The sequence below is a fragment of the Peromyscus maniculatus genome, chromosome 10, assembly GCF_049852395.1.
Source record: "Peromyscus maniculatus bairdii isolate BWxNUB_F1_BW_parent chromosome 10, HU_Pman_BW_mat_3.1, whole genome shotgun sequence".
Lineage (NCBI taxonomy): Eukaryota > Metazoa > Chordata > Mammalia > Rodentia > Cricetidae > Peromyscus > Peromyscus maniculatus.
In genome coordinates this window covers 63,758,203-63,772,876 of record NC_134861.1, presented here as the reverse complement: position 1 = coordinate 63,772,876, position 14,674 = coordinate 63,758,203, and the positions used below count along the sequence as shown (strand labels likewise).

General features: G+C 41.7%; 1 protein-coding gene across 1 annotated transcript in view; it reads right to left on the bottom strand.

Annotated features, from left to right (window-relative positions):
• Positions 1-14,674, bottom strand: part of Grxcr1 (glutaredoxin and cysteine rich domain containing 1) — a 125,642-nt gene that overhangs the window by 43,379 nt on the left and 67,589 nt on the right. The window contains exon 2 of the mRNA XM_006974637.3: positions 3,135-3,377. Coding sequence (XP_006974699.2) covers positions 3,135-3,377 — 243 coding nt within the window. The remainder of the gene's footprint in view (positions 1-3,134; positions 3,378-14,674) is intronic.

Below are 14,674 nucleotides of genomic sequence, written 5' to 3'. Positions count from 1 at the left end.
TTTCTTATTGAATAAGACAGCTACTTCTACAGAGATGATCTTGTTGGAGGAAATGCATCAGTGGAGGTGGAGGTTTCAGAACCTCAACACAGGCCCAGGGGCTCACTGTCTCTTCCTGATGCCTGTGGATCCAGAGGGAGAACTCCCAGCTACCTCTTCAGCACCATGCCTGCCTGAACACTCACATGTTTCCCGCCATGATAATAATGAACTAAACCTCTGAACTATAAGCCAGCCCCAATTAAATGCTTTCCTTCATAAGAATTGCCATAGTCATGGCAACTCTACACAGCAATGGAACCCTAACTAAGATACATAGTAAAAAAATATTTTACATTATCAGAATGCCTCCCTAGTTAAAAGGCAAATGTCTCCATCTATCTTTTGTGGCCTGCTTGTTTTTTGTTGTTGTGTTTTAAGATGGGGTTTTATAAATCCCAGACTCACCTCAAACTCACCGTGTAACTGAGTGCCTTGAACTTCTGAATCCTCCTGCTTCACCTCCTAAGAATACATGCTAGAATTACAGGCGCATGTCACTACACCCCGATTATGCAGTATTGGGGTTAACCCAGGGGATCTGTGCATACTAGGAAAGCACTCTACCAACTGAGCTACATGCTCGGCAACAGTCTACAATCCTCCTAAGTTACATTCCCCTGGTGCGTGAAAATATCATATCCCTTGTTCATCCAGGAAGTCAGGGAGAGAAGAAATGAATGAGAAGAAGCTGCATAGCCATGTCATGTACCCAGTCAATCTAAGATCATTGGAACAGCTACATCATGCCAAGCCCTATTCTAAGTGCCAACACTACATAGTAAAGACCCTTTCCTCAAAGGGATCTTTCACAAAGCAAGGGGTTGGAATGTCAGGCAGAGATAACCTAGACTGCCATCCATTACACCTTGGTTAGCTATGTTACTTGGAGCAAAGGCTTTTATTCCTTTGGGAAAGAAGAAATTCTTAGTATTTCTTGAACAAACTACACTGTTCCTCCCATCAAATTCTTACAAGCAGCCTATGAGGTCAGCCTTATTATCATTCTAGTGTCACACAATGAGTATCAGAGCAGGAATTTAAAACAATGCTGCCTGGAGTCCATCATTTGCTTCATATCCAATGACCATGGGGAGGGCTGAGAGTTGAGTATCCTGAGTCAGACATATGCCTCACAGAAGGCTGAGAAGGCAATGTAAGATATCACTATCACTGTCCTTGTTTTTAACGCTGCTGTCAAAGCCACTGTTTTCTGAGACCTAAGAGTATATGCTGAAACACACTGGATAAGAGGATCAATACTTCAAGTCAAAATTTCTTTATTTCAAAAGGCAGTGCTTTTCCAGTTCTGACTAAAATAAAATTGCATGTCACCATGGCTATGTAATCATGGATTCTTGGCATTTACCTTTCCCTTAGATAACAGGCTATTGTATTTTAAAAGTGGCACCTGCAGCCTTGGCCGGTTTGAGTCAAGGTGCCCCATGACGAATGAGGGAGACATGCCATGCAGACACGGTGGGCAGCAACCAAGGGGGCAGGGTGGAAAGTCACTCATACCATGTGATAGCTCTCACGTGGAGAGTTTTATCATTAAAGGGGGAAGAGATCAAGGGGGGTAGAGAGAGAGAGGAAAAGAGAGAAAAAAAGAGAGGGAGAGAGAGAAAGCAGAGATGCATGCAATTGTGTGGCAACACACAGAGAGAGAGAGAGAGAGAGAGAGAGAGAGAGAGAGAGAGAGAGAGAGAGAGAGAGAGAAGAAGGAGGAGGAGGAGGAGGAGGAGGAGGAGGAGGAGGAGGGGTTCTTTCTTTTTTCTTTCTTTTTTTATTGAGAAAATTTTTTCATTCATTTTACACACCAATCAAAGATCCCCCTTTTCCCTCCTCCTACCCCCCAGCCTCCCCCTCTCAACCTATCCCCCTCTACCCCCCCCCAAGAAGGCAAGGCCTCCCATGAGGAGGTGCATTTAGTAGAGGCAGGTCCAAGCCCTTCCCCCTGCCTCAAGGCTGTACAAGGTGTCCCATCATAGGTAGTGGGCTCCCAAAAGCCCCTTATGCACCAGGGATAAATTCTGATTCTACTACCAGAGGGCTCCCCAAGCAGCTCAAGCTACACAACTGTCTCCCCAAAACCTGTGTTAGGTAAGTTGCCAGGAATCCCCAAGGGTTTTTTCTTAAAGGGGACTTTACATAGGATGACCTTGTTGGGGCAGGTCTGAACGCTAATATAGGCTGTCTCTAGTAACAATGGCTGTAGTCTCTATAATAGACTTAAGTTCCCTGAAACCAAGCAGGAATCCCTCTCAATATGGATTTTTCTCTATCCCTCAAAGTTAAAAGTTAAGCTCAGATGCTGAGCATGACCAAGATCCAAGTATCCTTCTAAGGTTTGAAGCCTTTGATCTCTGATAAGGGATCATCTGGTCGGCAGGGATCATCTGGTTGCAACACCACTCGGTGGATGGTATCCCCCTAGGCTCTCGGTTCTCATCCTCTGAAGAGCCTCGTCCTGGGGTGTTTTCCCTAAGTGTGTTCATAGATCAAAGGGAGTTAACAACACTAGCAGTGTTAATCAAAGGGCAAGAAGGAGGCACATCTGTTGTTCTTCTGTAAGCAGGGTTCTCTCTGCATATCTGCAAGCCTGAATCTGTGTCACGCTGCCATATTACCAAACTCAAAAGCGATATTAAACAACACGCAGATAAAATTCTGGCTCCAGACCTCATTAGAGGGCCGTCCTTTTTGCTTCATTAGGTAAGAAACTGAGTATTTGATTCTAGAGAGTTAAGAAAGTTTACAAATGTTCCACTTATAAATGTTCTATTTTTCTTGTTTACACTAAAAATGTAGTTTTATCTTTGGTCAGTTTTTAGACGTCAGAGTTAACTGAGCACTTCAGGGAAAGTATTGCTATTCAACAAAGCAATTTCACGCTGATTTCATCTCACTCCGCTTCTGAGGGATGATGAGTGACATAGCCCCACATTGTTTGGAATAGAAATAAAACTCCAAGCCCTCTGGTCTGAGCTCCTCCAAATAACAAATGTCTGGGTGGACATGTCGCAAGTCATCTTTTCGTACGGTTTCTGGGTAGGACGTGTGACAAAGGCAGTTTTCCTCTGCGGTATACTTACCCCAAGATAATGGCCGTCAATGAACACCACAGGGAGGGAAGGCACTTCGGAGACCCGCCTGCATCGCTCATCCAACTCTTTCCCGTAGTCACTGTTCAGAGCGATGTTCTTCTCTTCGAATTTTACCCGATGGTTTTGGAAGATCTTTCTAACCAGTTCACATCTCTCGAAGGTTGTTCTCACCACGCGAAGGCAGGTTGTATAAATCACCACCCGGTCAAATTCCAGGTCGGCTGACGGCTGCTGGAAGGGAAGCAAGGCGGTGTAAATAGACTTGCTTTGACTCTCTTAGATCTTACACTGTGTGCCCAGTTTGAATTAACAGCGTTGGGTAATACATTTGCCTTATACATTAAAGACACTCACAAAAGTTCAATGAACAATTTGTAAATTCAGAGTCACAGGTTTTTGTTGTTGTTATTGTTTTATGCTTTGGGTTTTGTTTTTTTTTCTTCTTTTTTTTCCCCAGAGGGTTGTTTTTTTCAAGACAGGGTCTCTTCATGTCTGGAACTCGCTCTGTAGAACAGGCTGGCCTGGCATTCACAGAGATCCACCTGCCTCTGCCTCCTGAGTGCTAAGATTAAAGGCATGCACCACCACCATCACCACCACCACCTGGCAAGAGTCACGTATTCATTAGTAAGAGAATGGATGAAGCTGGAAGTTTTTTGTCATATGCAGAATCTAGACTTATTATGTATGTGTGTTTATTTATTATATATAAAGAGCAAAGGAAATGATAGACAGGGAAGATGGAATATATGTGACATAAAGCCATAAAGGACTATTTAGGTGGAAAGGAGACAGAGGACGGTGTATGACCAGGATAAATACAAATAAAGTATAATCCTGCTGATTAGATGGCTCATCAGGGCTTACGACCATCCCCCATGGCCTAAGCTCCATCTCAGGGACCAGGGACCCACATGGTATGGAAAACCACAAATTGTCTTCTAACCTCCATATTTAAAAAGAAGTGTGAAATGTGCATGTGTGCGTGTGGGTGTGGATGTGGGTGTGTAAATGAAACAGCACATGAAGTGACATATTTTGTGTGGTAACTTTAAAATAACTAGTAAACCAGTAAATAAATAAATAAATTGAATTTAAAAAAACCTGAGACATATTGCAATTTAGAATTTAGCAAGAAATAACACAATTTTTAAGTGATGTGTGTTGGCTAGTTGTCCTTTCATAATAGCAAGTCAAGTGAGTTTACTATTGATGACAAGACACAAGGGGTACCCTGTGGTAAACTAATGAACAGCCGAATTTTCATTATGGACATATTGTTCAATGTCTGCCTCTGTCTCTTCAATCCACAAGGGAGAAAGCTGAGTGTTTGATAATGAGATACCACTACAAATAGCAGAGGTTAGCATTTAACCAGTTGGAAATTCTTAGCCTTTAGAGCCACAGTATCCTGTGAGTAAAAAACCCTGAACCGCAGGATGATTCCCAAAGCTGAAACAGCACAGCATTTGTGGACGTGCTTTATGAGTGACAGGCTTCCAATGTGCAGCAGAAAGGCCCTATCACAAGGAGTAAGGATTGAGTGGGGCAGGGTAGGAGTATACAGAAGACAGCACAAATGGGAACTGAGAATAGAATAAGTATTGGGACACACAGGGATTGAGGCAAGCAATACCCCAAGACAGGGTGACAATTGCTTCATCTAAGAATCTTTTTTTATGCTTTCTGATAAATCGGGTGCCTGAAGCCACTTGCCTGAGAACCCTGCCCCAGCAGTGAGAGAGTGAACCAACATGAGCTCTTGTCTTTCTTACATTGTGACAATTGTGGGAACCCACAAGGACTCCAGTTTTGCAGCTCAATTTCCAGCCTGACTCAAGGTCAAAGAGTCCAAGCTTGTCTTTACTCTTTAAGGCTGGATAATAGGATGTTTGGCCAAAGGCGTGGCTATTTGATGTCTTATTTTTTTTTTTTTAATGTCTTACTCTTCAAGGCTCAATAGCAGGATGTTTTGCCGAAGGCATGGTTGCCAGGTGTCTTGAGAATTAAGAAGGTGTTTGCACTTGTTTGTACCTTGAACTATGGTGTCCTTGAGGGGGGGGTTGCCCCCACCCTGCTTTGGGTATAAAAAGGCTCTGAGAAATAAACTCGGGACTACTGTGGTATTGACTCAGAGCCCTCCCAAAGCTATCCAGTGTCTCTCTCTTTCTTTTTATGCCTATGTCTATTTTTTCCTATCTGTTATTTCTCAATCCTTGCTCTCCGATTCAGGACTGTTTGACAGGTCAGGTGGGACCCGACAGACAATGGAATAAAACTTCTGAAACCATGACCTGAAATAAATGTTTGCTCTCATTAAGTTGATTATTGTAAACATTTTACCATACTGATATGTAAAAACAACTAACACAATAGGGCTAGGGTTGTTTAAAACAATAACACAACTCTTAAAACTCCCATGAAGCCAAAAATTAAACTAGAACCCATTCCAGAACAACTAAATGCTAAAACCAGTCACCCAGACCTTCACTACTTTGTATTTAAAAAGTCAGATAAATCTTCTAAGGTACAAATGGAAAAATAGTGAAGAAATACAAAGTCATAAGGATATCAATACAATGGATTCCCCTCATAGGAAGAGAGGACTTTTCCCTGATGACAAATTTCTATAAAGATATAGGAATGACCTATTAAATGCAGTTATTGTTCCCCTCGTGTGCATGACAGTGGGACCATCCACTGGAGTATGGGAAACATATGGTGGCCACATCCTCAAAAAAAGAATGATTCTTCTGAAATTGGGAATAGCTCACATTGGGGGAAATATGTGGGAACTTGGAAGAGGCATGATCATTTTTTTCATTGTGTATACATATGAAGTTATCAAAGATTAAAAAAATAAAAATATAGGGCTGACTTATTTCTCCAACAGAGTATAGCAATTGAGCTAAAAACCCAGAAGCCTGGGAGGAACAGAAGATTTTTCACAACTGTAAAGGCAGGAGGGAAAAAAAGACAGTAAGAATATACAGGGAGAGTGACATCTAAAAGATTAAATGGTTCAGGAAGTTGTTGAGTTGTAGGCATGTGACCCTGGTGTTGTAAAACTAACTGTCTTGTACATAAGCTTAAAAGTCTGAATTTAGGAGATTATCTGACTTGTAAGTGGTTTTACCTAACTAAGACATCTTTGAAAGAACCTTATATGGACCAATGCATCTGAAAGCTGAATATGGCTTATGTTCAATTTCTGTGACTATAGCAAATGCCAGAGGAAATGAACTTATCGAGAGAAAGGGTTTTTTTTTTCTTTTTAAAAAATTATTATTTATTTTTATCTTATTTATATTCTTTTTAGCTTTCCTTTAGGAAGAAACTACAAGAGTGAAGGATGGATACAGAGGAACTGAGAGATGAGTGAGATTGCGGTGCATGATATGAAATTCCCAAAGAATCAATAAAAGTCAACAATTAGATTAAAATTTTTAAAAAGCGACATGGAGGTAAAAGAGCCACTGTTTGCAGTACAGCCTTTGGAGGATGACCAAATCTCTCCTTCCTCTGATCATGGAAGGATCATTTCGTTTCTTCCTTTAGAAGTAGGCTCCTTTGTCTCTCCTCATTCTTTTTGTTTTATGTTTGTTGTTTGTTGTTTGTTTGTTTGTTTGTTTTTTGAGACAGGGTTTCTCTGTGTAGCCCAGACTGTCCTGGAACTCACTCTGTAGACCAGGTTGGCTGGAACTCACAGAGATCTGCCTGCATCTGCCTCCCAAATACTGGAATCAAAGGCATGTGCCACCATGCCTGGCTCTCCCTTTATTCTTATCTGATCACTTTGGCTAGTAGTTCTAGCATTTTATTAAGTAGAGATGGCAAGAACAGACAATTTCACCATGTACAAGACCTTACTGAGAGAAAAAAACACTTGGGTTTTGTTTTGTTTTGTTTTGTTTTGTTTTGTTTTGTTTTGTTTTCATTGACTGCATTGTTAGCTATGAATTTCTCAGGAATAGCCTTGGCTAGATATTGCCTTCTTACTATGTTTTTTTTAGAAGGTTTGTCATGAAAGGGTGCTGAACTGGATGATTATTAGATTGGAAAGGATATGTTGTAACCACCTGCTCCTCCCAACAAAGAACTTGGGCTTATAGCCTTTTAAAGTAACTGTTTGTCTTCCTTTTAGTCTCTAGAACAACTGATCCGCTGAACAGGGTGCTAGGCAAAAGGTCTGCATCATACATGCAATCAGTACAAGTCCTTAGCAATATGGAACTTACAGTCTAAAACAATAAAAGACCACAAGTATACATAAGTAAATAATGGCATTACAACTTGCTAGGTACTGTAATGTAAATACACAAGAAGCTAGGAGAATATTGTACAGAGTACCTTCTCTACTTGCTGTAGAGGTCCATTTCTGACATTTGTGTTGAGAGTAAGAGGATACGGATAGGTAAAAATCCAGGGGAAAATACTACATGCAAGTGCAAAGATGGGATGAACAGGGATGCTTAGAACACCTCAAATGCCCTTTCTTAAAGCATAAAGAAGGGGAAATTAAAGATTGTTAAACTCTTCTAGATATGTTTGAAGGGTTCATATCACCTTGCATTTTATGGCCATTTTAAATCTTAAGAGCCTTTAACCTAAGAGAAATATGATATTCATAAAGGAAGTTACAAGTTTCACTGAATCATATTTTTACATTTCAAAACCATGAATGGAGCAGGGCCAGTGACACCATTGCACAAGAGGAGTGCCGCACAGATTTAGCCAGCGCTGATGGAAGCATAATCTAGATAAATGCTTTGCCCAGAGTAGTGTTGTCCACACTCTGAATAATTATAGTCAGTCTCACTGCCAACTCCTTAAGTCTAAGAACAGAGATGAATGAACATGGGCTAGTCTAGAGTCAGGGACTATGGTTACATATTAGAGTAGGGTGTTGGGTCTAGCTTAGAAATACACCTGCCTAGGGGTAGGAATATTTGGGGTGAGTTTTGAAGATACTTTCCAGTTTTATAATATGAATTCTAAATGATAATTTCTTTGACCAAAAAAAATTGTCTATATTTGATTCATTTTCCTATCCCTCAACAGATTTGTCAAAGCATCTGGCCTGGAATCTAAAAATAGCTTCTCAGTGGCACACTATCCCTTCTCTCCCTCCCAGAGGGTTACCATGGGAATATCATGAAGATAGAAGGGATGGAAGTCTCTGGGACAGCAGAGATAAGCTGCTGTTGTGCAGCCTGCAGATTCCCAGGGAGACCCAGAGAGTAACAAAGCCAAATCACCCTTCCAATGTCTGAGAACTCCCCAGCTCCCCACTCAGCACCACTGTACCCCAGAACCTCTATTGTGTCCTTTTTCTCTTTATACCAAAGTTGCTACTAACTCACATTCTGTTGTTAGACAGACTCCATTGCCCATGAGGTAGACTATAACTTAAAATCTTTGCCTCCTTACCAAGTTATATCCCACCATTAGTAGTAAGTTACATCACACCAGGGACATTTTCAGGTGTGTGTGTGTGTGTGTGTGTGTGTGTGTGTGTGTGTGTGTGTGTTGCCATTCATCTTTTTAAAGGATTCCTTTGAGATAAGTAATGTATGCTCTCTTTTGTCTTCCTCCTGAGAGCAAGCAGGCAAAGAGATTGGCTCTGTGTTATACAGCATGTCAGAAGGCGACCTGGGACCAGACCCAGATTTCTTGATGACATGACAACAAGCCAGTCTGGAGATTTTAATCAGCAGATGGGTAGCAGAGCAGAGCTGTAGCACAGACTTAATCTGCCTGGTGTCTGCTTCCCCTCTCTATGAGACCCTGCAAACTCTTGTAGTCCAATGTGTGTTAGGAAATGCATCTTAACATCATCGTGTTAAGTGGGTAAGTTCACCCCCACCCTGATTCTCATTCTCATCGGGTGACAGGACTTGAAAGCCCACTGTCCATCTGCACCAGGTTCCCGTGTCCGCCAAGACCCTCGATCTGCTTCCCGTGTAACCATTCCCCCTACACGGGTCCAAAGAGATGATGACTTTCTACCCTGCATTCATTCCCCTTGCTGCACAAATTGTTACGTGATTGATGGTGAAGGTGTAGAGCTCTGAAGTTCCTGTGCATCACTGTTGTAAGTGATGAGGATAATGACCCAGATTGAACAGATGAGGAAGTCTAGGCTTGTTAATAAGCTTAAGGAGCCCAGGTAACCAACTCAGAGGAAAAGGAGCAAAGTCAGATCTGAGTGTGTCCCTGTCTTAGTCAGGGTTTCTATTGCTGTGAAGAGACACCATGACCACGACAACTCTTATAAAGGAAAACATTTCATTGGGGGCTCCCTTACAGTTCAGAGGTTCATCCATTATCATCAGGACAAGGCGCATGGCAGCATGCAGGCAGACATGGTGCTGCATACCTCTTGATCAGAAGGCAACAAGAAATGGTCTGAGTGTCACACTGAGGGAATCTTGAGCAAAAGAGATCTCAGAGCCCACAGTGACACACTTCCTCCAACAAGGCCACACCTCCTAATGGTACCACTCTCTTTGGGGGCCATTTTCTTCCAAACCACGACAGCTCCCTTTCCAGAGGATGATGCTATATGAGCCTGCAAATAATAAATGACCAAAGAGAGACAGTGTTCTAGAACTGAATGGCAAGTTATACCAGGCTGTGACTGTCCCAAGGACAATCCTGGAAACACCTGCTTCTCCCTCCATTTTCAATCCTTGGTTAAATGTCACCACCCACAGGCAGACATTCTTCATTACATCATGGGCAAAAGCTGCTCTGCCCTCTTACCTAATCTTACACACTTCAATGGCAGGCTTTTACACTGATATGCAATGATTACAAACCAAACCTCCTACTGAGGCCAACTGTTACCTATATTTGTTTTAGGCACATGGAAACAGTCAACATATCAGATGTCACAAAATCCTTCTCTAAGCTCAGCGCGGTGCTTTGTGACAAGCAGGAACAAGCAAGCACATTCTACAGGTGAATATTCTTAGAAACGGAGCCTTCTGTTTTGTTAATTTTCCAAGACTGTACAATAAAAATGTCAATGAATTCCCAAGAAATTGTCTGTTTGTTCAGATCAATTGCTGAACCAGCCTCGACAGTAAATGAGAAGTCAATACAATCCTACACACCAAAAATAAAATGACTATTCAAAGAAAGCCCTCCTGAAACAGGGCTGCTCTTGTAGCACTCTGACTTTGTGTGAATGAAGAATGAAAGTTGGTGTGGGTGGGGCGGGCATTGGAGGTCTACCATTCAACAGTAAGCCAGCCCAAGGTTTCAGGAGAAAACCTGTACTTTAACATTTTCAAAAGAAAAAAAAGAATAGGGCAGCAGGAATGACTTGTTTCCTGACCCAGAGGTAACTGAAGCTTGACCCAGCCACCCCATTAGCCAGTGCTTGTCTCCTCATACCACATTCCATTTTATTCGTCTGCATCTAGACAATTGCACTTGCTGGCGTTGCTCACAACACACTTTAGATTTGTGTTCACATGTGATGTCAAGGTGATCCCATGCACACTATCACATCTGAGAAAACCCAGACCTACACAGTTGCATTATTTGAAACAAACAGGTTGGTTTGCTTTTGAGGCAAGGCCTCACTCTGCAGTTCCTCCTGCTTCAGACTCTCACATGCTGGCTATGGGTGTGGTGATAGATTGTGTACCTAACAGATTTGCCTGAAGATCAGAGAACAGAACACAGATTAACACAGATTAAACACAAAGGTCAGGCAGTGGTGGCACACACCTTTAATCCTAGCACTCAGGAGGCACAGATCCATCTGGATTTCTGTGAGTTCAAAGCCGCCCTAGACTACATGAGATTGACTCAGTCTAGAAGAGAAACAGAGCCAGGCAGTGGTGGCACACGCCTTTAATCCCAGTACTTGGGAGTCACACGCCTTTAATCCCAGCGCTAGGAAAGTTGAGACAGGAAATGATTCGGGTGGGCAGAGAAAGGTATATAAGGCACGAGGGGATGGGAACTAAAGTCTTTCGGCTGAGGAAAGCTTTTCAGGCTGAAGAGTCCTAGAGATGAGAGGTGGCTTGTTCCTTTGTCTCTCTGATCTTTCAGCATTTACCCCAATATCAGGCTCCAGATTTTTTATTAAAAGACCATTTAACATTCGAGCTGCATATGGGCATGAGCCAGCATGCCTTGTTTCAGAAACAAGTGCTGTGCACTGGGATGAAACCCACCTCCACTATGGCTTGGGCATTTAGCTATGATCATAGTGTCATTGTCCAAGGGATACCCAGAAACCTGATAGATCAAGTTCTGTTCCTGGGTTTGTATATCAGGATGTTTCTAGAGGAGATGTGCATTTGAATTTTAAAATGTAATCAGAATAAAACAATGTAGTCAGACACCACGAAGTCTGGGGAGGTCCTGAGCAGGCCAGAAAGATAGAGCAAGGCAGGACACATGCTCTCTACCCCGCTACTTGACACCCACCCTCCCCTTCCCTTGTGGTTTTTGTTCTCAGGATTAGGGACTTGACTCTCAGGTTTTCAACTGTATTGAGGTTTTCCTGGATCCCCAATTTGCAAACATCAGATAATAAGACTTTATAACCTCCATAATCCCAAGGCTAACACCATATGAAAATCCCTTGCTAGACATAAATACCTTTCTGTACAGATAGGTAATGGCTGGGTCTTACTTAGGTTTCTATTGCTGTGATAAAATACCATGAGTAAAAAGCAATTTGGGGAAGAAAGGTTTTACTTCATCTTGTAGCTTGTATTCCGTCATAGAGATGAAGACAGGGCAGGAGCTTGAGGCACGAACAACTGATGCAGAGGCCATGCAAGAGTGCGGCCCACTGGCTTGCTCCTTGTGGCTTGCTCAGCATGTTTTCTAGTGGAGGCATTTTCTAAGCTGACGTTTCCACTTCCCAAAAGACTCTAGCTTGTGTCAAATTGACACAACAGTAGCAAGCATGAACAGATGTACTCTTTCTTGGTCCTGTTTCTCTAGAGAACTCTAATGGAGCAACCACATGAACTCAGAAGACAGTTGACTTTTCTAGGACTAGGGTTTCTCTTTCATAATCTGGGAGTCATAATAATCTAGCCATAAGGGAATTGTAATGCCCAATGTAGAATGTACCTACACATACATTGTTAATTATATAATATTATGAGTGTGCCAGTGTCAGTATTGCTCAATCCTATGACCAGGGAAGAGACTACTACCTGAATCTGCAATCTCTCCTGGAAACAATGTCCCAACAAAAGCCTCTCATCTTTTATGAATAAGCTTCCCTCTGTCAGGGTATTTGCAAACACTATTGATTGGTGGTTAATATTTTCTCATCTCCACAGATAAAACCTGCATCAAGGAGAATGCCAAGAGAATGATGTTCAATAGCATCCAGTGCCCAAACAATAGCCAGTCAGTAAATCAGTCAGGGGCATCCTGCTAACAGAGAAAAGTTTTCAAGTCTATTGTTTGGAAATATGCCATTTTCAAATCCAGGAGAAAACACTGAACAATGACATCAGAATAGGTGACTAGAAAGTGGCATGCTAACCATCTAACCATCTTCATAACTAAACCTTCATCTTACTTGACAAGACCCTGGTACTTTTACTGAAAATCAAAGGAGTCCTGTTTTTCCACCTCCCCCCAAATAATCAATGATCAATGATGATGTCTTCAACTTTCCCAATCGAAGAAAATTATTGAATAATCAGGTAAATGTAACCAAATCCCTTCAGTGGATTTGGATGTGAAGAGTCTAGGGGCTGGAATGCCTGTACCCCAATTTCAGCTCATGCTTTTATAAATTCCAGTGTGGTGAAGGGAAGTGATCACAGCCTCCATGGAATTCCCAGAATAGACCGAGAATGGAAAACAACAAAGCCAGTGAAAATTCGCAAGTTCAGAAAACTGAACCTAGCCTCAGGCAAATTCTTTGTCCCTGGCTCCTTAGCCTTCTGTATTGAACACTTCTGTCCTTTGGACTGAGTGACGAAAATGGGCCCAACTCATTCTAGGATTTGAATATTGCACATGAAATAAGTAATTACTGAAGAATGGTATGGAAAATTAGATGTGTAAGAAGTGTGTGTTTTAGGAGCTGGCTGTAAGACAAGAACTCTTAATATCTTAAGTTCACAAGAGAAAGCACTGAGTTACAGAGAAGTAGTGTGTCCTGCCTAAAGCCAGACAGCTAGAAAAATAACGAAGCTGGCATTTAATCCAAATAACAGAACTCATGACTTTATATAAGCTTATTAACTGTTTATTGGCTGTGACTATTTTTTATATCCCATTTTATTTGGTAAAGGGTAAGAGATTAGAGGGACCAATACAGGATTTATGAATCATAAACTTTCATGGATAGAAATTTTAAATAGAATGTTCATTCATTTCATTGTTGCAAATAACTACAAGCTTAATGTCCTAGAAAAACAAACATTGCTTTACAAGGCTGGTGTCAAAAGTCTCCCATGAACAAACATCAAGGTGTCAGCAGTGCCACACATCCTTCAGAGCCTTGCCCTGGTCCTTGAGGGGACCCTATTCCCTGAATCGCGCTCCCTTCCCCCATCGTCAAAGCATGTGACCCCAAGCTGTGTTTCCTCTTTGGTTCTGAACCTCCCACTTCCCTTTCATAACCACCTTGTGATTAGAATAGGCTTGTCCAATAATCTAGGCCACTTTTCTTATTTTAAGATCCCTAGTTTCAGTATATCTTGGAAATATTTTGACTGAGAGGTAAGAAGTCATGGTTTCTGGTGATTGCGAGACAGATAACTTTTGGAAGAAGGTAGATAACTATCATCCAGCTCCCTTCCACAAGCAGATAGAAAAATTTATAGATGATAGATACAGATAAAAGATGATAGAGAGATGATAGATAGGTAGGTAGATAGATGATAGATAGACACATAGATAGGTAGATAGAAAGATAGATGGATGGATAGATAGATAGATAGATAGATAGATAGATAGATAGATAGATAGATAGATAGATAGATAGACAGATAAATAGACACGTAGACATTAATTTTAAAGACCTAGTCACACAATGTCAAAGCCAAAAAAAGAAATCTGAAGTTAATCCGGTTCAGCTCAAGCAAATGTACATCAGTGTCAAGAACATTCAAACCCATGGTTGCTGACCTAGGCCACCTTCCTTGTTAAACATGCATCTACATATTTTAAAACTACAACCTGAGTGCAAGTATGGTAGGTAAGCACGAAACCTCTTGTTCTTCTAAATCTAAAACCTTCGTAAATTCATCCATGAGTAAGACTCTTTTCCAAGCTGCTACTTAAAAAACCAGAAGGACACAGACACAAAGCAAGTGCCCTAAAGAGACGAGATGGCTTGTTCTTGTCATTCGGGCGTGACTCACCCCTTCTGCACTCTTTTCTGTCTCTTGACTTGCTTGCGATAGGCTTTGCTCCTAATTGTCAGAAAAGCCTGGGACCTTGCTATCGAAGTCAGATACAGAGCGTGACTGGGTGTGGGAGATCCTTTTCATGGCAAAGGAGAACACAAGTGAAAATGTCTGCATTAG